A 25,384-nucleotide genomic window follows, 5' to 3' on the forward strand; every position below is an offset into this window, starting at 1 on the left:
ATTTCAATCCATTATATAGTTCTGTGTTACGGTAATCATTGCCGATGTTAGATATCAGCATTGAATTCGACATATACATCTACGTGTTTAATAAGTTGAATTTATTTTTAATATCCACCCAATATAATATACCCCCCATGAGCATTGAGTCCAAATTCTGATCGCGTATTTAATTATTTTCGAATTCGATATTAACTCGGCAAGAATATAAAAGAGATAATTTTTTATGATGTTGATACTGATTCTATAAAAGTACCAATAAAGTATTGTAATAACATACGTGAGATCAACAAGAGAAAAATATAGAAGTACAATATATTATATGGTCGTTTTTTTTTGCTACATCATCATTCATTAAATTCAATAAACATAAATGCAGATGATGCTTAGTGTGAATGTTTGCCATTATAGGCGTTGCAAAACATACAGCTATCAACTTTCCGAAAAAAAAGAAAAAAATTTAATTTAAATAAAATTACTTTCTAAAATAAAAAAAATTCTCAAGCTTTTCTAAAATTTTCTAAATCTTGTAATTTCTTTAATTCGTCTTTATTAATACATATTAATGTATATACCTATATATTCAAAATAAAAAAGAAATTTTTCCAAATTTTAGAATTCTTAAGAAATATTTTCCTTTGTTAATATATTTAATAATAGTATAAATATTATAAAATAAACTTAAAAAGAAAAAGAAAGAAAAGAGTTTTTATATTTTAATATATCTTTAAGAACAGATTCATCAAAGCTTATCTCTTCTTTAAATGAGAAATTTGTGCTTGAAAAGAAATATATACTCACGTTTTGATTACATATTATTAACGTGATTATATATATATATCATTCATCTTTACAATTATGTGGCTTTTAATATTTATCAGATGTGTTTAATTATAAGATTATATAGTTATATATATATATATATATATATATATATATATATATATATATATAGGCTGATGGAATATCTTAATAATCTTTATATATATATATATATATATATATATATATCTTTATATATATATATATATATATATATATATATATATATATATATATATATAAAGATTATTAAGATATTCCATCAGCCTATATATAAATTTCCCTCAAAAACCTATGTATTACGAATGACGCGGAGGCGCGGTAGCCAATAACATATATCTATTTTGCTTAACATTCTTCTGCTGTCAATTGTGCGATTGCGTACTCTGCATAGCATTATGGATAATTGACGAAGAATGCCCAAACCTTCTCTTATATAATTATATAATCTTATGTTTAATTACTACCATGTGGCACCATCTCAATAGATCTGGCAATGTGCCTCGCTTCAATTTCGCACTTTCGAAAGAGAGATAGAGAGAGAAAGAGAGAGAGAGATGCCACTTGAAACATTCTTCTCTGGTCCCGTTCGTATTGGCTTATCGGGAACCAATCGAGTCATAACGTCGCTTTCGATGTAAAAGATTAAATAAACATTAATCCTACGGTCATCGTCTTTCCGTATCCCGATGGTGCAACATTACACCGAAAAAACTTTCAGAGAAAAGGCTTGCGCGTTTGATCGCCCCGTTCATCGCTTCGAAAGTGAAATTTTTTCGACTGTCTTCATCTCTATTGTGTGTGTGTATGTGTGTGTTGATTTTAAATATAATCTATATTATGAATCCGATCAGTATTAATCAAGAAAATTACCCATGCAGCAATAGTGCCGCAATTGTTCTATGCTACATGGGTGTCATTGTATCAAGTTTGTTTTTATATTTCTCTTAATAGTAACTACTGCATAGATCAATAATTTACAATTGCAGTTGCTATTTTCCATTATGATTTTCTTTACATTAAGATATAGATGTTTCTTCTCTATACTTCTCATGAAATATTCCGCAAGCGTGTACTGCTATCTTCTTAATGTATCGATGATGATACCAATATTATATATTACGTAATTCTCATTAAACAGAATAATCAAATGCGGTGCTAAAACCGCTTGGTCCGAGAAATGTGTTCACGTTACACAATCATATTGGCGCGCGTTTTGATTGAGAATTGAAACATTAGCATGAAACAAATCAATGGAAAACTATGTATATTAATAGTTAAACAAGTAATAAAATTACATCGTCATCATACAAATTGATATGACAATTCTCATACAGCGCAGAATATTGCAGCAACATTGCGATAATGTTGCTGCAATGTATTGTGCTGTGCTGTATGGGTATGCTATACAGGTTTTCATATCTTTCAAGTTTAAATAATGCTAATGCATCGCGATTAGTTATTTTATTAATAACGTTTTCCTAAATAATATGTCTCTCTCTTCTGAAATATCTTCTAGGATACTTCGCAACTCAAATATATTGAATGTATGTATTAATACGCGTATTAACTAGCATATTATCGTTTTCATTACCGCAAATAATTTTATACATACATTGTATACATATATAATATGTATTCTTGAAACAGCTTATTTTAATATCTCACCAAGTTAATATCAATAATTAATTCAAATTTGGATGCCCTTATGATAATTCGATCATTGCTAATCTATTAAAATGGTTTTTATTCGCATTTGCTATTATTAAAATAGCATAATAGGCTTTCGAGAAATTCGTATTACTCATAATTTATATCATTTTATAACGCGCTATGTTTTTTTTCTAAAAATGATTTCTTTAAGATATCTATTAAGATAATGCAGAGAATTAATCCAAAATTAATATTCTGATAATGTGATAATCATCATTTAATTATGTTTCATTAGATATGAAAATATCAAATTGTCAAAAAAGAGGCATGTTAAAAGGATCTTTTGTAATATAACTAAATAATTCTTTTGGTATTATTAAAAGAGTACAATAAGATCTGCGAATTATATTGTTAACTTATGCCTCGATCTCATCGAGATTTCGATACTTGACTCGTTAGCGTTGTGATTTAACTAAGCAAAGCAATTCTCGATAATATTTGAACTAATAAATATAAAATTTTCATTTTTTAATACTTTAATGAAAACGAATCAACAGAATCAATTATTCGTGAATTGAATATATATAGAGACAGCGACCTTCATGTAGCGCCGTATATTGGCTATGCAAGACTAGTAATAAATGGGATTGTCGATCGGACCATTTGTTGCGGTGGAAAGACGATTTATTTTGTCTTTGCGTCGAAGATCTCGACGGTGACGTTTTCCAGAACGGAGTCAGGGACGTTGTTCGTATGATTTGGCGATTTGTTAGATTTCATCGAAGTAGCCGAAGCGTTCCCACTGCTGGAGGGGCTCCCACGACGAGGAGATCCTGCGTGTGATCCTGGCGACAGAGATTTTCTTGCTAAAGTATCGCGTGCTTTCGCATGAAAGCATGGCAGCACGACACGAAAAGCCAGAATAACTTTAAGCATGAGGACCTGCGCGAAAGAAACGCATTAGTCAGAGCAAAATAGTCATAATGTAAGATGAAGTTGCGCGCGCATGTGTGTGTGTGTGTTTGTAATGATATGTGCTATATACTTCTTTTTCTGACACGAAAAATTTAATAACCTTAACTCAAAAGATGTGAAAAATATTTGATAAGATGATTAGAAGAACAGAGAGTAATTATATCAATTAGGGATGCCGCCCCAATAATCGTAATCTTGACAAGTTTTATAAAAATCATGGCCTCGAGTAATATTTGATAGATTTTAGCTGTTGCTCGTTGTTTATTACAAAGTTATTAACAAATAAAAATACATAAAGTAAGATTTAAATAAGCAAAATGCTAACAATCTGTCGAGAGATTGTCAGCAGATTTAGCCAAAATATTACGGCAGATTAGCATCAACTGCGTCTTTGTGTTTTGCTGATAGATTTTATATAAAATATTGCCACAGGATTGCTGCAATGTTCTGTGATATATTGGATTCTTCGAATAGAATCTGACAGCAGATTGATGGCAGAAATCGAGTTAGGATCTCCTAACTATTTAAATAGAATAATGACGTAAATCGGTATTTATGAGAACTCTTAATATATTTACTTCAATAAACACAGTTACAACGACTAAAATCTTTTAGGTGGATAATTATTCAGAATCACGGCTTCACCTGTAAATGGGCTGCAAATTTTTTTGCAAATTTTTTATGTTTAGAAGGAAATAAGAAATCATTTTTAGTTGGGGGAGGTCCAAAAAAAAAGTTATAGACTAAAGATATAAAGAGTTTTACAACTTTCCATGCAAAGCGAGGTTTCCACCCAAAAGCGTTCAACGCAAACCTATGTGTTTAGTTTTTTGATAGTGGAGCCCCCCCCCCCCCCCCACGGGGGGGCGGAACATATTGCTTTCACGCATATACTTTTTAATGCAAAGTGAAATTCCACATTTACAATGTTCTACTTTTTGCATATTTACTAAACAAAAATTATATAAGACAGCACTTATCAATACAAAGGTTTGAGTTGAATCTCGCTTCGCGTAGAAAGTTATAAACCCATGTAGAATTTTACTTCGCATTAAAAAGTATATGAGTGGAGGCAGTATGTTCCGCCCCCCCCCCCCCCTACGGAGGTCTCCACTATCAAAATTAGACACATTAGTATAAAAAAAAACAAATAATTGTTTTAAAAAATAAATTGTAAATAATTACATACTTTTTCTTAAAAACAATTATTTTTTTTATACTAATTAATTTGTCTCATTATCCTGTAATAAAAGTATTACGGTAAGATTATCGAAAACTAAATATTTTACGAGATATTTTATTTTTTATATCAAAATATTTTAGATTAAGATATAAAATAACTCAAAAAGTACTTAATGAAAAAATACTTTATTATAGTGTTTTGAAAAGCTCTCGAAATAAACTACAAGAATATGCAATAAAAAATGGGAAGTTCTATTTAAGAAATTTATGATGACCTTCACGTGACCTTGACAACGCTATTCAAGGTCGTACTAATATTACTATGTGATGCGTTACTTGAAACCCTACAACTTTTGTCTAAAACATTTCATTCCTTCCGAGATATTTTAAGGGTTTGGGACTTTTTCCCCACCCATATATATAAGGGTGTTCCAAGAGGAAAGGTCAATATTCTAGGAGACGATCGTATCGGTCATTTTAAGCAAAAATGTTCACATGAATATATCTCTTATTCCCTACGGTTTCCGAGATAGAGCAACTTGAATGTACGTCTCGTGTATTCACTTTTCTTCTGTACGCTTCAACCTTCATCCAACCCCATAAACAAAAATCCAACGGGATTAGGTCTGGAGATCTTGGTGGTCAATTAATGGCACTGCCACGATCAATCCATCGATTAAGGAAAGTGGCGTTGAGGTGTTGCATCACAAATCAGGTATGATGAGGAGGAGCTCCGTCATGCTGAAAGTACATAACACGCCGTGTAGCCAAAGGAATGTCTTCTAGTTGTTCTGGTAATGCATTTAGCAGAAATTTCAGGTAATTTTGTCCTGTCATACGTCCTGTCATATTTTCTTCAAGTCGCTCTATCTCGGAAACCGTGGGGAATACGACATATATTCATACGAACATTTTTGTTTAAAATGACCGATGCAATCCTCCCAGAATATTGATCTTTCCAACTGGAACATCCTGTAACTACAAGGTGTAACAGAGTGCCCGTATCAGTATTTGTTGAGGAAACAACGCATTTCCGTGAAAAATGTTTCATGCAAAAGTTGTAGAGCTCTAAGTGGTGCATTACATAATAATATTAGTATGACCTTGAATAGCACTGTCAAGGTCATATAAAAATTACTTTGAATTTTTTAAATAGAACCACCTAGTTTTCATTACATATTCTTGTAGCTTACCTCGAGATCTTTCCAAAACACTATAATAAAATATTTTTTTATTAAGTACTTTTTGAATTATTTTATATTTTAATCTGACATATTTTGATATAAAAAATTAAATATCTCGTAAAATATTTAGTTTTCGATAATCTTACCGTAATACTTCTATGTACAGAATAACGAGACAAATCATTTAGTATAAAAAATGTTTCTAAGAAAATTATTTACAATGTATTTTTTTAAACAATTATTTGTTTTTTGGGCACTAATTGATTTGTCTCATTATTCTGTACATAAAAGTAAAGATGATCGAAAACTGAATATTTTACGAAATATTTAATTTTTTATATCAAAATATGTCAGATTAAAATATAAAATAACTCAAAAAGTACTTAATGAAAAAATACTTTAGTATAGTGTTTTGGAAAGCTCTCGAGATAAGCTACAAGAATATGTAATGAAAAATAGGGGGTTCCATTTAAAAAACGGAAGTTGATCTTCAAATGACCTTGAAAATGACCTTTAATGTCAAATCCACGGTCACTATTAGATAGCCCCCTTTGTTTCCTACAACTTTTATCCGAGTCGTTTTCCTTCAAACGTTGATCCTGAACAGTCACGAGGATGGACCTTTTAAAATGGGGCACCCTGTATATATATATATATATATATCATATGGTATTTTTTACTTATTGTTAGAATGAAAGCATGTCAAGTAAAAAATGTCAAAGTAAAAAATGTCATATGAACATAGATCCTATTCTCAATACTTACATAATCATAGAAGTTGTAATATTTTGCTACTATGACAGAGAATCAAATCAGATGCTCGGTAAGAAGCGATTTTTGAGAAATCAAAGCAAAACAAAAGAATACAAGGTATGCTATTATTTCTTATCAAGCATGTAAAAGCATGTCTTACTGGAAATGTTTCAAAACAAACAAAAAAGTTACTTTCTCTATTGAACGGGACTTTGTGTAGTAAGTTGCTTGCTTAGGCCCGTTTTACAATAAATTGTATGTAGTTAGTCGTAAGCAAATTGATCAACGACAATCGATTATTCCGAGAATATTCGACTGTGATTGGTCAATTTTCTTATGACTAACGACATATGACTTATTGTAAAATGGACCTTAGTAAGTGAATAAAAATTTATATGGCTTATTCTGTGCTATGAGTAGTAAAAGTATTTCGCACCTTGTGAAGCATTTGGCGAGTTGGCTCTTAAGGAAGCCATCGAGGGTTGCCTTGATGGGATTCGTACGCTTGTCCTTGAACCACGTCTCTCCTGAGCATGTAAGAGTTTATTCTCTCTCAATAGCGAAACGTTCATCAATCGTGCGTTAGGTGTATTAAAGATGGTACGATTTTCTCGCCAGCGAGCTCTGCAATTTTATATCGCACTAAATGAGAATAGGTTCAAATTTAGTTTCTTGCAACTGCCTTTTCGCTTGTTATCAATAGCTAAATCAATAACTAAAACAATAACTTGGGCGACGAAATATTTCTTATAATATATATAGATTATATATGCAAATGTGCAAAACTTTTCCAATAACATCTTTACATACACACACGCACGCACTCACGCACGCACGCACAGAGAGAGAGAGAGAGAGAGAGAGAGAGAGAGAGAGAGAGAGAGATTTATTGATTGATCTTTATTAGCTTTCTCAGCTATTTGTAATACAAACAGCATACGCTCCACTTTGGTATGTCTATCACATTGCAATATGATGCTCATGGCCCGTTTTGTGCTTTTTGCGATTTACTCAGCTGTGTTTCTCCCATATCAATTAACAGCGTCGCACAATACTCAAAGTGAGGTGCTACAATTGTCTTATGTACAATACATCTAGTGTATGCCAATATATAATTATTTATTCTATTCAAAAAACTCGTTTTTTCCCCTATTTTCTTTAGCATATAATCACAGTGGTCCTTAAATCGTAGTCTATCGTCAATAATTATGCCTAGGTATTTCATTATTTCCACACGTTCAATCTCAGTTCCATCCAAACATTTCAATGTTATATTACCTCGCAGTTCTTTTCTTATACTTCTAACAATCATATATTTTGTTTTTCCTGCATTCATTTTTAACTTATTTATATTCATCCACTCTTCTACTATAGTAAATGCCATATTCATTTTGCCCTCTAATTCCGCGCTGCTTTCTCCAGTTACATATATTAACGTATCATCTGCAAACATTTTTATACTACATCCTTCTGGACAGATTTTTATTATATCATTTATATAAACTATAAATAATAAAGGTCCTAATACAGATCCTTGCGGTACTCCATATTCTGTGGTCATTAATTTAGACCATTTATTGTTAAATTGAACCTGCTGTGTTCTATCCTTTAAATATGATCTTAACCATTCTATAACCATTCCCCTAATTCCATATTGATATAATTTCTCTAATAATCTTTCTCTATCTATTGTTTCAAGGCTCGCTTAAGATCCATGAAAATTACCCCTACCATTTTTGCCTCACTAACTATCAATTTCCATTCATCAATGACTGTTTGAATCGCTGTTTCACACGAATACTGTTTTCTAAAGCCCGACTGATGTTCTGTTATAATACAGTTATCTTCCAAATACGTTTCAATTTGCTTTTTAACTACTAATTTTAACACTTTTTCAAATATTGGTAACATATTTATAGGCCTAAATTCATTTGCTTTTCTAGCTTTCTCTATTTCTGGAATCGGTATTATTGTAGACGTTTTCCAACCTTTTGGACAGCAACCTTCCTACAAAGAATTATTTATTATATTAACAAATTCCTCTTTTATTACGCAAAATACTGCCTTTAATATATCGCTAGTTATTCCCTCCTCTGTACCTTTCTTTTTCGGTAGTCCCATAACAATTTCCTGTAAATGCTCTATACTAATCATTTCAAAATTTTCCATAATTCCCGCGTTTTCAATAACATAAATAATTCTTTTACATGCATTCCCAGTTTTACTCCCATTTATAGATTTTACTATACTATTAATACTTTGTATATAATATAAATTAAATTTATCTGTTATATTGCATCCTTCAGTGCTGTCTAATATTTCAAAATATATATTCTCTACTTCCCTCTTACCTCCTGGTTCGCCTCTAATTATTTCTTTTAGTGTTTTCCACATAGATGTCGGATTTTCTTTATTAAGATCTATCATATTTTCATAATATTCTTTCTTCTTTGTCTTAATTAATTTAACTACTGTATTTCTTTCAATTTTAAATTGCAACCAATTTTGTTCCGTGTCAGCATACAATGCCTTCCTATATGCCTCATCCCTTTTGGCCGCTGCTTCTCTTATTTCATCCGAAAACCACTTTTTCCCTTCCCATATTCTCGGAATTCTAAAATTTTTTCTAGGTGCTGTAGCGTCCAACGCATTTCCTATAGTATCAACAAATTTCTTCGCTCTCACACTGATATTCATATCTTGGTTTTTCTCTAATTTATTTTCCACTAATTTAATAAATTCATCTATATTAAACTCTCTATAATTCCTAACACTAAGTTCTCTGTATTTATTATCAAATTTATTCGCATTCAGTTCAACTTTTAGCCACGCATGGTCCGTTATTTTAGGTTTATGCATTACCTGCACTTCTATTTTATTATTAGCAAAAATTAAATCTATAATTGTTTTATTATCTTTCGTAATTCTCGTCGGTTTATTTACATATTGTTTCATGCCTAAGCTCAACATTGTCGTTTGTAACTTCCTTGTATAAAACGAATCTAACATAATATCTATATTAAAGTCTCCTATTACCATACATTCTCCCCGTATTATTAACTCTTCTATTATATCCTCCAGAAATCTCACGAAATCACCATGCGATGCACTCGGTGAATGATATATTACCATTATTATTCCTCTATACAATTTTTCTTTCATCTCAATCGCAGCACACCAACAATTCGATTCTAATTTTTTTACTAATACTATTTCATATTTAACATCATTCCTTATATATAAAACAACCCCTCCTGTATTTCTATTTTCAGCATCGCATCTAATTATACTATAACCTAGCACGTTCACTTCACTGTCTTCAATTTCAGCGGTCAATCTTATCTCTGATAACGCTATGAATGCCGGATTTACTTTCTTCATAATCTGATGTTGTATCTCATCTTTATGCGCCATCAAACTTTGCGCGTTTGTATACAATATTATTTCCGCTTCCTTCTGTAGTTGCTATTTCGCATCTTCCCAGCCGGCTCTCCTCTTCTCCTCCTGTATCGCCCTTTTAAATGTTGGACATTCTGGGCTAAGGGCGTCGTGTTCATCACTTATCTTCAGGTTGTATGTTCAAATTTTAAACATACAATTTACACATTTTTTCTTTGTTGCCGTACATTCAATCGCTTTATGATTTTCCGCACATTTGTGGCATGTTTCATCTCGCGTACAGTTTTTTGCAATTTGATAATATCCCCAGCATTTAAAGCATCTTTTAACATTAATGTGATTGAATATAGGACATTTTCTCCATCCTACATTTAGTTTCTCTTTTTTCAACATCAATTCATGCGTTTCTTCATCTACTTCAATTATTATCGAAACTTCTTCTTTTTCTTTTCTTCTAAGTTGATTATTATCATTTCTTTTTTCTTTAACTATTTTCTTCACTATTCGCATTTGGAATCCATCATTTATTGCATCAATTCTATTCTGCTTCTTGATTGTAGTTATTAAGTCATCATCATCCAATCTCATTTCTTCTTCGCTGACATTGATAATTTTTATTTTGAGCTTCATCTGCGGTGATTCCGTAACTTTGAAATTTTCTCCTAGTTTGTCCTGCACTGTGGTTTTCAACGTTTTCATTTCTTCTTCAGTTTCACAACCCATGATCACTGTCCCCTTGCTTCCTTTTTTTAGCTTCGTTATTCCCATCGCCATGTTTTTGATATCTACCTTTTCTTTTATCAATTTTTTTGTAACTTCACTCTCTTGTTGAATCTTGGGTTTGATAATTATAACATTCTCTTTCTTTTTCTCTTTAACCGCTTCACTATAGCTCCTTTGTATTCCTCCTGTTGATCCACTTACTTCTCCCTGTATCATTCTTTTCAGCTCTTCTAGCAGTTCCTGCTTAACATTTCCCAATTCTTCACGAACTATTTCCTTGACCATCATTTTAATTTCCTTCTTACATGCTGTTTCATCCTTTATTTCTTTTACAACTTTTACTAGCCAATCTATTTTTACGTCGATGATCCACTCGCTCCTGATATTCTATTTCCACTACTTGGCGTCGTAAACGAACCTGTAGATCCTGTAGATCCTAGCCTGTCCCTGCCGCCCCCGGCCACTGCCGATGCCTTCTTCATGTCTGCTTCACTTTCAATTGTAAATCTGTTAAATGGGCCAGAACACGGTACCAATTCTTGATTTTTATCGTAAATCCTATGCTTGCTTACACATCCTGGATGGTAAAACAGCTTAATACGATTCACCTGATAGTAAGACTTGCATGTCACCACCTGATTTTTTACATGCCGAGCATCGATATTCAGCATATTCATTGTCCATGCCGATAATTATCGGCCGAAACCGCTAATATCAGCGTAAGCGATCAGTCACCTCTGTTCCACTGTCACACGTCAGCACTTTTGTGTCCACCTTTAATGTCTACCTTTCGTGTGAGACTTTGTTGTCCCAAACAGAAAATGCACTTCTCACGCCCACAAAACAGCATATCCCGGCTAGATAACACTCATGGCTAATGCCGGTCTATGCCGCTATGACTTGAATAGCTTTCTATCACTCCCCGTAACTATTTAACCGTTTAAAAGTTATTACTTTTGCGGAGCGATGTTTGACACGTCTTCTCCTCTAGAAAGAGAGAGAGAGAAAGAGAGAGAGAGAAAGAGAGAGAGAGAGAGAGAGAGAGAGAGAGTAACTTTACAAACAATTCAACAAACCTACGGAGAGTTAATCTATGTATAAGATGTTATAACATTTCGAAGATATAGATGACATAAAAAACGTGAATCAAATTTTGAAAAGGCTTGCTCAAGTGGACTAGGTTTGTTAAATCATTTGTAACGTTTCTGTTGGAAACTTCACTAAGTTAACGTAGAATTTAATGTTGGCGCGTTGTCAAACGTTCTTTCCATTACACCTATTTTTAAACAAAATTTTGTAATACAACTTTGCGTGATAATGTCTCATTATCTATTATACCAAATAATTTAAAACTTGCACTACGTGTTGTGTATTGAATTGTGAATAACCTCCTAAAGTGGCAGCACAAACAGATCAAACGTTCGGAAATGCGAAGCGAGTCTCAAAACTTAACGGTTCGACAGAGTATATATGAAAATTTTTACACATATAATTATAATATAACTATATTATATTGTGACGGTGCCGTCTCGCACGCGTCCGCCGAATCCCTCTCCGATTGCAAAGTGCGAGCTAAAGGGCCGTGCCAATCGAAAAATTACGAGAATCGTACCGTATTATTCTCCAGAGCATTGTTATACGAGATTTTGTTCATTATATTAATTTCGTTTGTTTTTTCCTTTGTCGTATGAATATTTAATTTGAAAACCTCATCGGAAAAGAAGACGGGAGATCGAATTTCGACGTCCAGAAGCATCTATTGAAAAACCTGAGCGACCTTCGAGGGGAGATGAGCCAGCATTTCGACAACCAAAACAAGCAGCGGAAATATTTCGACGTCACGAAGGAATCAGGGTCCGCACGCGTAATGCACGACGCCCGAGACAATGAGCGAATCCTTGCGCAAGGACTCAGGACCGTGCGGAGGTGCTCCCCGTGGAGGACTGCAATAATGCTGCCACTGCAGGACGCTGCCCATCGGAAAAGACGATTGCGAGGATCGTAATCATGCTTCCGGCCACGCCGTACGATCGAGACTTCGCAACGGCCCCGCTGAGCGGGCCCCAGCAAAATATCATTCGCGATAACAAGGGCGCGCGCACCCCTGATACGATCGTGAGCGCACCGCTCGCCGGCCACAGCACGTGATAACGCGTGATTGGTCGCGATAATACGCACCCCGTGTGCCCCGGCTGGCCCGAAGGTATCGATTCTGGATCGCGACGATTCCAGACTGGCGTGAGCGTACATGCGAGATAAAGGCGTCTTAGAGAGCGATCGATTTGCGAGAGCTACCGCGACGAGAGGAGAGGATTCCGACAAACGGGAGCAAAGGGATCGTGCCCGAGAGGACGATATCGGCCTCGTGCAGCCCCGAAGGAAAAGAGTGTGCCGGTGAGATTACCCTCCGCTTAATAGCCACACGCGATCGCGGCCGGGATCGTTTTGTTCTGTCGTCGTCGCCGTGAATTCGTACTTTGGTGTACGGGCTGAGCCCGATTCTTTAGTGTAAATTTTTGCGTCACGGGCATGTCGTCAAGCGATTCGAGCCCCGGAATCTCGAGAGTATCAGTTCCGCGGATCGAGACATTACCTCGCGTTTTACTAAACCGTGTGTCGTTTCTCTGGAGATTCGGATTCCGTGTATTGTACAATATTTGCATTGGGTTCTCGCCCGCTTAGCGCCTAAATCTCATTTATGTTATATGTCGGTCGTTTGAGTATCAGTGTGAGTCGCGTCAATTTGTTATATTTCCTTTGTATTTGGCTAGTGAATCTTCGCGTCTAAAATTTGCGTGCACGTTCGGTGCGAATTTCTTTCGTGATTATTGTACGAATTGCGTGAGAGTGTGACGTGTCTCGCGTATGCTTCCCGCGTTTACCCGAAAGGAAGGATGTGCGTGTATCGCGAATTGCACGTTAGTCATAAATTGTGTCGTAGTTGTTAAGATTCATTATATTTGGCGAGTGAATCGCATTTAAACGACATTTAGTAGATTCCTAACAGGATATCACCCGACTTTCAGCCGAAAATTACTATTGTCATTTCCGCGGTGCGAGACGAATTTATCGCCGAAAGAGAAGTCCGGCCCACGTAACGAGCCGATATAAGTCGGCGTAAGTCTTTCGGGGTTTTGCACCCGCTGTATAACACTCGTTCCCGCGTTTCTACCGTTACCGAATACCCGCGCGGTCAGTACTATTCTTATTACTCGTAAGGAGCCCCGGCTCCGTCCATTATAATAAATCTCGTTATTCTCTTTGTTTTAATTATCGAATTTACTTTCAGTTGTTTTTGTCGTTCCTGTATTTGTCGCCTCGTGCATAAATTATCGCGTTATACCAACACTCGCCCTGCCTCTCTACCATTAGGCGAGCTAGTCAGCCCGTGGTGAATTCCAACAATTTCTTTCGCGCATATCTCGCGCTTATTTCGCGTCTCGCGGATTGATACATGTAAAATACGGCTAGATACGTCTGGCCAAGTTTGATTTTCGCGATCATCTCTCGGATTTCGTCACGGCACGCGCGGAACTCTTATCATCCCATACCCGGCGCATTATCCTTTTTCTCCTTTCGTTTTTGTTAACGACTATTCCGCATCTCATGTTCGGCGAATTAGCTCTTGTTCAACGGCGCAACATTCGCGCGACGGAGAGATCGAAACGGCGAGCGCGGTTATCGTTCGGCAGCGAGACGGAAGTAAAAGTCGTCGCAATATCAAGAGACACGGTAGTATCTTGCGCCAAGTTCACGCAAAGCCGCGAGGCACTCCGGATATCTATACGCGAGTCGGACAGTTGCGAGTACCTTAGATTATCGGACTTCAATAACGGCTGAACCGATCGTATTTTTAATAGGCTTAATTAATAGCTTGGGTTTGAATTATATAATGAAAGTGTCTTAATCTTTTTTCTACATGTATCGTGAACGGAGGTAATATAATGCAAAGTCGAAATATATAAAGTTTTTTATTAAGATACGTCTCCGTCGTCATCGCCGCCCAAGTCCCTAATGCGTAGGCACGAAAATTGTATGGTTGAAGCATTCGCCATAAGATTGCGCTAGCAATGCTCTGAAATCTGACAAGTAAATGAATTTGACAAATAAATGAAAAGTAAAAAAGGTTAACGGTAGTGTTTCGCAAGTCATGCGCAACCAAATTTACGCACATTAAAATTATCGCGGAATAATGCAACAAGGAAGAGAAGTGATAAAGTAATAAGAAATTATATTAACGGTTATAAAAGTATTGCGGAATAGTGCAAGGAAGAGAAGTAATTTCTTCTAATCGATATTATATTGGAGAAAATTAGTTTATTTTAGCAAAACTAAGCGCTTATACTTGAGTGAATCGTGCATTGTCAATTGATACATTTGTGACAAATAAATTGTTGGAAAATGGAAGCATTGAAGGAATATTTGGAAAGTTTGGCTGATTATATTTTCAATAACGATAAACTGGTAATTATACACGCGAACGCGTGTTCATGTATATTTATCGCTTTTTCCGTTTTCTCTCTTTCTCTCTCCTTCTTTCTCTTTCTTTCATCTCGCATTTTGTTGCGTTTTCGAGTAATTCGATATTGCTTGTTGAATGTATATGTCGTAGCCAGATTAAATAATCCTTTTATAAAACATCTAGACATTCTATAAAGTACGGCCACATTTTTAAATCATGATTGAAAATGAAATATTTTGCAATCTGAATAAGAATTTTAATCTTTTCACAAAACGCTAATAAGCGACCCGCCACATTATCAAATGCAACGATTTGTATACCGTTTTAGATTCTGACTGGTTCATTTCAGTCATTTTATGATCTGTCTTTGTTAAACAGCCATTTATAAAAAATTAATAGGCAATCATATTATAATATTAATAAGTAATTATATGTATTTCTAAATGAGAAAAAGCTTGTACGAACACTTATTGTATTTATTACTTATTGTATTTATGAATACTTGTATTTATTACACTTAAGGTTTTAATTAAAAGTAACATAAATAAAATTTTTGAAAATATTTTTGAAAACAAATAAAAAGAAAGATAAACGTAAAGTCGCTATAAACGCGCCGTTCATCACGCATGTCTCATTATTCCGCACATAAAAGTATTACGGTAAGATTATTGAAAACTAAATATTTTACGAGATATTTTATTTTTTATATCAAAATATCTCAGAATAAGATATAAAATAACTTAAAAAGTATTTAATGAAAAAATATTTTATAATAGTGTTTTGGAAAGCTCTCAAGATGGGCTATGAGAATATGCGATAAAAAATATAGTATCCTATTTAAAAAATTAAATGTGACCTTCATGTGATCTTCAAATAACTCTTCAAGGTCAAACCAATGATATCATCTTATGACCCCCTCGAAACCATGCAACTTTTGTTCCATTAAACTGAACTTTATTGTGAGCATAGTGATTGCTTCCAAAAGATATCTGTAAAACTCGTATAATATGTAAAATATTTACATTATATCATATATCATTGTATTCGTTTCAAATAGCGCTACAATATATATATATTGTTTATAGAACATGTAGAATTAAAATAAAAACACTTTTTTGTTAAAATACTTTTACAATATTATTGATTAATTCATTTGCGCTTTACATAGGGCGTTGGCTCCAAATGTCAATTTCTAATTTTATTTTATTACTTTTAAAATACTTTTTATAGTACAAACTCAAGCTGTTGATTAAGCCTATTAGAAACTTGATTGCTTTACATGTTATTAAAATTATATATAGTAAAAAAAGAATGATATAATCCCTTAAAACTTACCTTTTTAAAAAAAGGTAAAAAATGGCGCCAAATACACGCGTTAGTTGTGAAAAACAGTTATTTATTTATAAAAAATTTCGTAGAAAAATAATGATATCAAAAAATTGGGCCAAATGAATAAAAATTTATGCTATAAAATTTATTCCTTTTATTATTTAAATAAAAACATTTTAATTAAAAAAACTGTTATACAAAGTAGTTGTTTTAATTTCCTAGAAAAATAATGATATCAAAAAATTATACTGAATAAAAATTTGTTATTAAATTTTTATTTTATTATTTCCGTTATTAAGTAAAGATATATTTAATAAATCACAGTATAAAGTAGTAGGGCGTATAGCTAAAATAGAATTATCTTATAATTAACTAAATGCACAGTATACACATATCTAACGCTTTGGGATATATTTATTGAAGTAAAATTTCTCATAAACTCTAAGTCGCATAAAACAAACTTACATCAAAGCAAAGTATAAAGACTTGGCGTGCCCGGGTCACATTAAAACATCGTCCTATATTTATTTGTGTTGTACAATATTTCATATTATGTGAAAATTATTTGCATCATTCATATAATAAAAGTATTATTATACTAAATATTTACATTTTATATAAAATTTTATTAAGTTTTATACAAAAAGTATGTATCAAAAAAATATATATAATGATTTACAGATCTACTAAAATTTCAATTATATATATTATCTACATATATTATCATTCACATATGTTACTTAAGAAAAAATATATATTTTTTTGATACATGCTTTTTGTATAAAACTTAATAAAATTTTATATAAAATGTAAATATTTAATATAATAATACTTTTATTATATGAATGATGCAAGTAATTTTCACGTAATTTGAGATATTGTACAACACAAATAAATTTGGGACAATGTTTTAATGCGACCTACGCACGCCTAGTTTTTTTACTTTGCTTTGGTGTAAGTTTGTTTTATGCGACTTAGAGTTTATAAGAAATTTTCCTTCAATAAATATATCCCAAAGCGTTAGATGTGTGTATACTGTGCATTTATTTATTAATTATAAAATAATTCTATTTTAGCTATACGCCCTACTACTTTAATTATATATGATTTATTAAATATATGTTTTCTTAATAACGAAAATAATAAAATAAAAAAATTTCATAACAAATTTTTATTCAGTTGGCATAATTTTTCGATATCATTATTTTTCTAATAAATTAAAACAACTACTTTGTATAACAGTTTTTTTAATTAAAATGTTTTTATTTACATAATAATAAAAGAAATTAATTTTATAGCATAAATTTTTATTCGTTTCTTTATTCGGCGCAATTTTTCGATATTATTATTTTTCTAGGAAATTTTTTATAAATATATAACAGTTTTTCACAACTAGCGCGTGTATTTGGCACCATTTTTTATCTTTTTTTAAAAAGGTAAATTTTTATATATATGTATACTTAAAGTAAATATACTTATATTGTATAAATACTTATATACCTTTTAAAAATAAAATTGATTAGATAAATTTGCATATATATATATGTATGTATAACAAGATAAATTATAAGATAATAGAAGAAACGCAAAGATTATAATATTATATATTAATATCAGGTTATGCAAAATACAAAAAAATCTGTATCACAATAAAAAGATGAATTAATTATTTTATATAACACCGTTTAACAAAAAATGACTTTTTTCGAACACTGGAACGGGACTAGTCGTTTCTTATAGGTTTTTGGACGCTGAATACGAATCCGATTTCGAAATTGCTACATGACGTCAGAATTTTGAGAAACTTGCAATTAAAGTTGCAAAACGGGTTATTTTCACTTTGCTGTTTCAACTTTGTCATATTACAGCTACAATATGTGACATGCTAGAAAAGCTTTATTACAATCAAAATAAAGTATGTTGTTAGGACTTTCAACCTTCAAAAGGAATTTTTAATGTCGGTTATTGTTAATAAAATATCTATGGTTAAATATGGGGTTATGGGTAGGGGATATTGCAGAAATTAACTGTGACTTAAGTCATTGACGATTTATCAAATAGCTCTCAATTATTATTTAAACTTAAGAGTTTTTTAGGTCGCTGAATACGAATCCAATGTCAAAATTGTCAAATTTAAAATAGTAGACTCAAATGTTTATAATTGCAATCTAAACATTTTTTAAGTTTTGACATTGGTCATATTGAGTCCACCATTTTGAATTTGACAATTTTGACATTGGATTCGTATCCAGATCTAAAAAACTCTTAACTTTAAATATAATTAAAAGCAGGGTTGGGAAGTAACGCGTTACTTGTAACGCCGTTACCGTTACAGTTACTTTTTTTCGGTAACTGTAACGGTAATGGCGTTACAAATTTTATTTGTAACGGAAAAAGTAACTTCGTTACATTTTTCGGTAACAAGTAACGAATTTAACAGTTACTTTTATCGTTACTTTTTTCAAATTTTTTGATTTATTTAAGATATTATTCTTGCTATTGTGCGTGATAAAATTTTTATCTTAACCGTAAAGCCGTAAGCAAATCGACCAATTAGCATTCTTATTATGTTGTAAAAATGCTTGAATGTGATTGATCAACTTATGGCTCTTGCAGACCAGTGCGATGACGCGACGCGCGATATCCAATGAGAGCTTTATCTTTTCGGAAAAGCAGAGCTCTCATTTACTACCAGTTCTAAGTATCTTGCAACGAAAATTAGAAAATCTCAATAAATCTGACCTTATAGATTGCCATTCATTAGTTGAAGCTATTCAGCAAGGTTTAAATAAAAGGTAACTTATTAATTTGATTAATACATATGTTATTTAATTTTAAATAAGGATTTAATTGAAAAATATTATTTTATTTTAAACTATTGATTCAAAAGTATTAATTTCAATAAAACAAACAATGTCGCTTAATTTACTATATTTGATTTTAGATTTCTTACGATATTTGAAACAAAAGAATTAATAATAGCAGCATGTTTACATCCAAAATTTAAGTTAAACTGGTTAACCGGAGAAAAAAGAAAACGTGCTGAAAATTACTTGGAGGATTTATTGGGAATCCGATCAATTGAAAATTCTTCAAAAGCTGGAAAATCTGACGATCACGATGATTTTTTCATTTTTGAGCAAAAAACGGTGCAAAATGAATCTGAACAAGAAGAATTGCAACGGTTTTTAAAATCAAATAATTGTAATATAGAAATATTAAACGACTATCCAAAACTTAAAAAACTTTTTATTAAATATAATACAGCTCTACCAAGCAGTGCATCTGTAGAAAGAATGTTTAGCATCGGTGGCTCTGTATTAACACCACAAAGAGGGCATTTAAATGATGATACTATGGAGCAACAAATTTTATTAAAAATTAATAAAGAATTTCGATAAAATTTAATCATTTATTTTGTAATAAACCTTGAATGAAATCTTGCTTACAATTTTTTAAAAGTTTTTCTTATGCAAAATAATTTATTAGTTTGTATTGTAAAAAAGTAACGGAAATTGTAACGACTCGTTACTTTTTAGTAACTGTAACGGTAACGAGTTACTTTTTAAAATTAGTAACGAGTAACGGTAACGAGTTACTTTTTAGAAAAAATGACGGTAACGGTAACGAGTTACTTTTATAAAGTAACTTTCCCAACCCTGATTAAAAACTATTTAGTAACTCGTCAATGACCTAAGTCACAGCTAACTTTTGCAATACACCCCATATTTAACCATAGATATCATATTAACTATAACCGACACCAAAAATTCCTTTTGAGGTTTGAAAGTCCTAACAACATACTTTATTTTGATTGTAATAAAACTTCTCCAGCACGTCATATATTGTAGCTATAATATAATAAAGTTCGTGAAAATAGCCCTTTTTCGCAACTTTAATTGCAAATTTTTCAAAATTCTGATGTGATGGAGCAATTTCGAAACCAGATTCGTGTTCAGCGTCTAAAAACCTATAGAATCCATACAGCACAGAACATTGCAGCAACATTGCAGCAATAATTGCAACATTGTCGCAATGTTGCTACAATGTTGCAATGTTTCTGCAATGTTCTGTGCTGTATTGGAAATGACTAGTTCCGTTCCGGTGTTTTTTTTTGTTAAACTGTGTTATTTTTACGGATATACATTTTTAATTTGTTCTTTTTAAAGATATTGGACACTTCTACATTGTACATTAACTCTATAATTTGAATAATTATGTATAATCTAATATTAAACTTGCATTCTTTAAATTTTTATATCTTGTAATTTATGTTATGTATATGTATAAAAATGATCAAATAAACTTCATTTTTGTAACAGAAATATATACTCACTTTTAACTATATACTTCACTATATACATATGTGTATGTATACGTGTTTTAAAAATTAGGAGATAAAGACACATGTATAGAAAATAGAGGAAAAAATTGTGAAAATATACTGTCAATATACTCGTATAAATAATCCTACAACAATTTACATAAAAACAAGGATAATTTAAAAATGTTGAAGTCCACACAAATCTATTATCCTATAATAAGTTATAGTAAATAAAATAATATGCCGCTTTATTTCCAGCAGCAATACAATAATTATATTTTGAAAAATTTTAGAAAATGCAAAATGCTCTATAAAACATTTTATAAATAGCGTTTATCGTATATCCCACATCAACATTGCAATTTTTTAAAAATAAAGTTACAAACATCTCAATTAAATACATATCTACATTAGATAAATTAGATTTACAATTTTATTTCTATTTTATTTTATTCTATTTTTTGTACATGTAAATTGGATAATTTAATCATTTATAGTTCTTATGAGAAAGGATTCACTGGAATGTATTTACAGATTTGTTCTTTTTAAATAAACTAAAACTAAAATTATATATATAAGTTAAAGAGAAAAAGAAAGGAAAAATCGAAAAGTACAAGAAGTTCAATTCTAAACAAAACAAACAATATAAACGGTATATATGGTGTGCTGTATTATAATATATTTATATATTTTATATTATAATAAAGCTTTATTTTTATATTATAATATATTTATATATTTATATGCTTCATTTATTACGCATTTATTAAGATAGCGACTGCACTTAATGCATATGATAATTATGTTTAATATTCAATCGAATTGTTTTGCTTACTTGCTGAAGAGTCTAAGAACGACGCAAATGATGATAAACATCAATGCCATGCCAACGAGAACGCCGATCATCGCCGGATCAATGTATCGAATGCTGGTTGGTTCTTTAACTTCGGCTGAAAATAAAGTGGTTCATTTGCATGAAAAGACTAAAAGTTTGTAAATTGAAATTTATATGCATATGCATGTGTATCCTAAGAGGATTAAAAGCTAAATCGGTAATATCACTGTGTTATTATTGTTATGATAAAACAAGAAACAATCATGAAATTAAAACAAGATGCATTAAATATAAATAAAAATCAGCAATTAATTCGATTAGAATAATTATAAAAAAATGGTTACCAATTCTTAATTATTTATACATACACGGTCGAACAATTAAGTTTCGAGACTTGCTTCGCATTTCCGAACGTTTGATCCGTTTGTGCTGCCATTTTATGGGATTATTCACAACTCAATACTTAACACGCGATACAAGTTTTAAATTATTTGGTTCAATAATAGGATACAGTTACGCAAAGTAACGTTACAAAATTTTGTTTAAAAATCGGTGTAATGAAAGGAACGCTTGACAACTTGCCAACATTAAATTCTGCGTTAAATTAGAGAAGTCTCCAACAATACACAGAAACGTTACAAATGATTCAACAAGCTTACGGAGAGTCAGCTACTCATAAGAGCAATGTTTCGAAGATACAGATGACACAAAAAAAACATGAATCAAACTTTGAAAGGGCTTGCTTCAGAGGACTAGGCTTGCTGAATCATTTGTAACGTTTCCGTTGGAAATTTGATTTTTTGACCGATTTTTAAACAAAATTTTACAACGCAACTTTGCGTAACTGTATCTCGTTAACTATTGAATCAAATAATTTAAAACTTGCACCACATATTGAGTATTGAGTTGCGAATAACCCCTTAAAATAGCACCACAAACGGATCAAACGTTTGGAAATGTGAAGCGAGTCTCGAAACTTAATTGTTCGACCGTTGTATACATACATATATATATATATATACAAAGAATATTTATTATAATAGTATTCACAACTTTTTAGGCATTTGTGATAAACATTCGTGATAAGTATATTGGTGATTAAAAAATATTATACAGGGTGTAAGACAAATAAGTGACCAAACGAAAGGTGGAGGTACATTGGGTCAAACTGAGTCGAAAAGTCCGGAACTATTTTTTTTTATAACGCTTAATAAAGGAATTATTATTGAGTAAAGTTTGGTCTATCAGCGCCAATCTTTAGTCAGGCGCACGTCGGTGAGCGGCGCGCCGTGAAGTGTGCATTACTGCATACTACTATCAAAAGTTAAACAAAGACAGATAATGATCGCGAGCGTTGCGGTCGTTAAGTGGAATGCACCCTATGTTGGCGGTTAGTTTGCACGTAGTGAATTCTACGTGCAAATTAATCGCAACCGTCGTACTATAAGTGAGAAAAAAGTATATTTGTAGTTATTTAAAAAAAAAACATTTTATATATCTTCTGAGACATTTTCAAGACATTTTAGATTATACATGGACAGCTGCGGACCCAATATGGTGATCATGGGAAGCATGGAGGGGGTAACGATGTCGCTTCTCTAATTATATAGGACTCTAGTCTCCGATGTGCGCCCGGCTAAAGTCGGCGCTGATTGGCCAGACTTTACTCAATAATAATTCCTTTATTAAGTGTTATAAAAAAAATAGTTCAAGACTTTTCGACTCAGTTTGATCCAATCTACCTCCATCTTTTGTTTGGTCACTTACTTGTCAGATACCCTATGTATAAAACATTATATGAAATATTGTGTTATATTTGTTTTAAATGAGTAATTGCTTAAAAAATATATCGATTTTTTTTTTTTTTTTTTTTTTTTTTTTTTTTTTTTTTTTTTAGAAAAATCAAGGCTATCTTGAGTTGTTCATAAATATGATCATATTTTTTTCATGAATGGATTAATCTTAATCATAATCATCTTAATTGTAATCATTTTGCATAAAAGTATTAAGTAGAATTACTAAAAAATAAATAAAAAATTTATAAAATAAATATTTTACAAAATATTATATATTTTATGTTATATATATACATACACAATATGTCAAAATAAATTATATTATTTTTTTAATAACTCTCATATAATATTAGACATATAATGAATATACATTTTACTTCCATGACATGAAAATAATATTTTGTATGTAAAATGTTCATGCATCTCATATACATGATTTGAATGCACATTACAATACATATGTCCTAGCAATACATATGTCAAAAAAAAATCCGAGGACATCCAAAAAACATCCAGAGGATATCCAGAGGATGTAAAACATGTATAATATATATTTATTGATGAATTTTATATATACATATAGTACATGTATATAAATTGTATGTGAAATATAAATATATAATTTGTATATACTTTGTTGTACATAATATGTATATACATTGCTGTACATCATATGTGTATATACATTGCTGTACATACATTATACAATTCTAAATATATACATTGCACATACATCATTTGTATATACCTTGTTGTATGTAATATGTATATATATTGCTATACATCATATACAGGGTGTTTCAGAGCGACCGTATCAGCAGTTTTTTGAGGAAACAACGCATTTTCGTAAAAAATTTTTCATGCAAAAGTTGTAGAACTCTAAGTGGCGCATTATATAATGATATTAATATGACCTTGAATAGCACCGTCATGGTCACATAAAAATCACTTTCAATTTTTTAAATGGAACTTCCAATTTTGCATTACATATTCTTGTAGCTTACCTCGAGAGCTTTCCAAAACACTATAATAAAGTTTTGAGTTATTTTATTTCTTAATCTGACATATTTTGATATAAAAAATAAAATATCTCGTAAAACATCTAGTTTTCAATAATCTTACCGTAATATTTTTATATACAGAATAATGAGATAAATCAATTAGTGTAAAAAAAATAAATAATTGTTTTAAAAATTCATTATAAATAATTACATACTTTTTCATAAAAACAATTATTTTTTTACATTAATTGATTTGTCTTATTATTCTGTACATAAAAGTATTATGGTAAGATTATCGAACACTAAATATTTTACGAGATATTTTATTTTTTATATCAAAATATGTCAGATTAAGATATAAAATAACTCAAAAAATACTTAATAAAAAAATATTTTATTATAGTGTTTTGAAAAGCTCTCGAGATAAGCTAAAAGAATATGCAATAAAAATTGGGGATTCCATTTAAGAAAACATCAATCACATTGACTTGGCCTTGAAATTGTCACTCAAGTTCAAGCCCATATTTTCATCATGTGTCCCCCTCTGAATCTTACAACTTTTGTATAATGTACATTTTTTTCTATCTTGCTTACTTTACAAGATATTTGCGTGTATTGATTAAAATGACTCACCTTGTATATGTACAGGATGTAACAGAGCGCCCGTATCAGGCGTTTTTTTTGAAAACGGCTTGTCGTAGCAAGTTGAGGAAAAAAATTTTATAGTAAAAGCTATAATCAAATGTTGACACTCGCGTTTCCCGGAAAAGCGGGGAAATTAGAAAAACGGATATAAAATTCATTTTTTTTAATGAGAAGAAGGGTCGAGTGAGGTATTATTGGATAGAACCTTTAAAAAGAAACAACTTTTGTAGGAAAAATTTTTTAATTCGTCCAATCAATTAGAGAGAAAATAAAAAGAAATGCAAATAATTAATTTTATTTC

The 25,384-nt window shown here is 31.5% G+C and overlaps 1 protein-coding gene across 2 annotated transcripts in view; it reads right to left on the minus strand.

Moving 5' to 3' along the window:
* Positions 1-1,079: 1,079 nt before the first annotated feature.
* Positions 1,080-25,384, minus strand: part of Jus (julius seizure) — a 57,757-nt gene continuing 33,452 nt past the window's right edge. Inside the window, exons 4-6 of one of the 2 annotated variants that reach the window (XM_070301053.1) lie at positions 21,642-21,756; positions 7,006-7,193; positions 1,080-3,320 (exon numbers count right to left, since the gene is read on the minus strand). In XM_070301053.1, the coding sequence (XP_070157154.1) occupies positions 3,160-3,320; positions 7,006-7,193; positions 21,642-21,756 (464 nt within the window). In that variant the 3' untranslated portion in view covers positions 1,080-3,159. Of the gene's footprint in view, positions 3,418-7,005; positions 7,194-21,641; positions 21,757-25,384 lie in introns of both variants that reach the window. The other variant, XM_070301054.1, reaches the window with a different exon arrangement.

This window comes from Polyergus mexicanus, unplaced genomic scaffold (genome assembly GCF_030449975.1).
Source record: "Polyergus mexicanus isolate NDT 795.1 unplaced genomic scaffold, iyPolMexi1.0 SCAF_9, whole genome shotgun sequence".
NCBI lineage: Eukaryota > Metazoa > Arthropoda > Insecta > Hymenoptera > Formicidae > Polyergus > Polyergus mexicanus.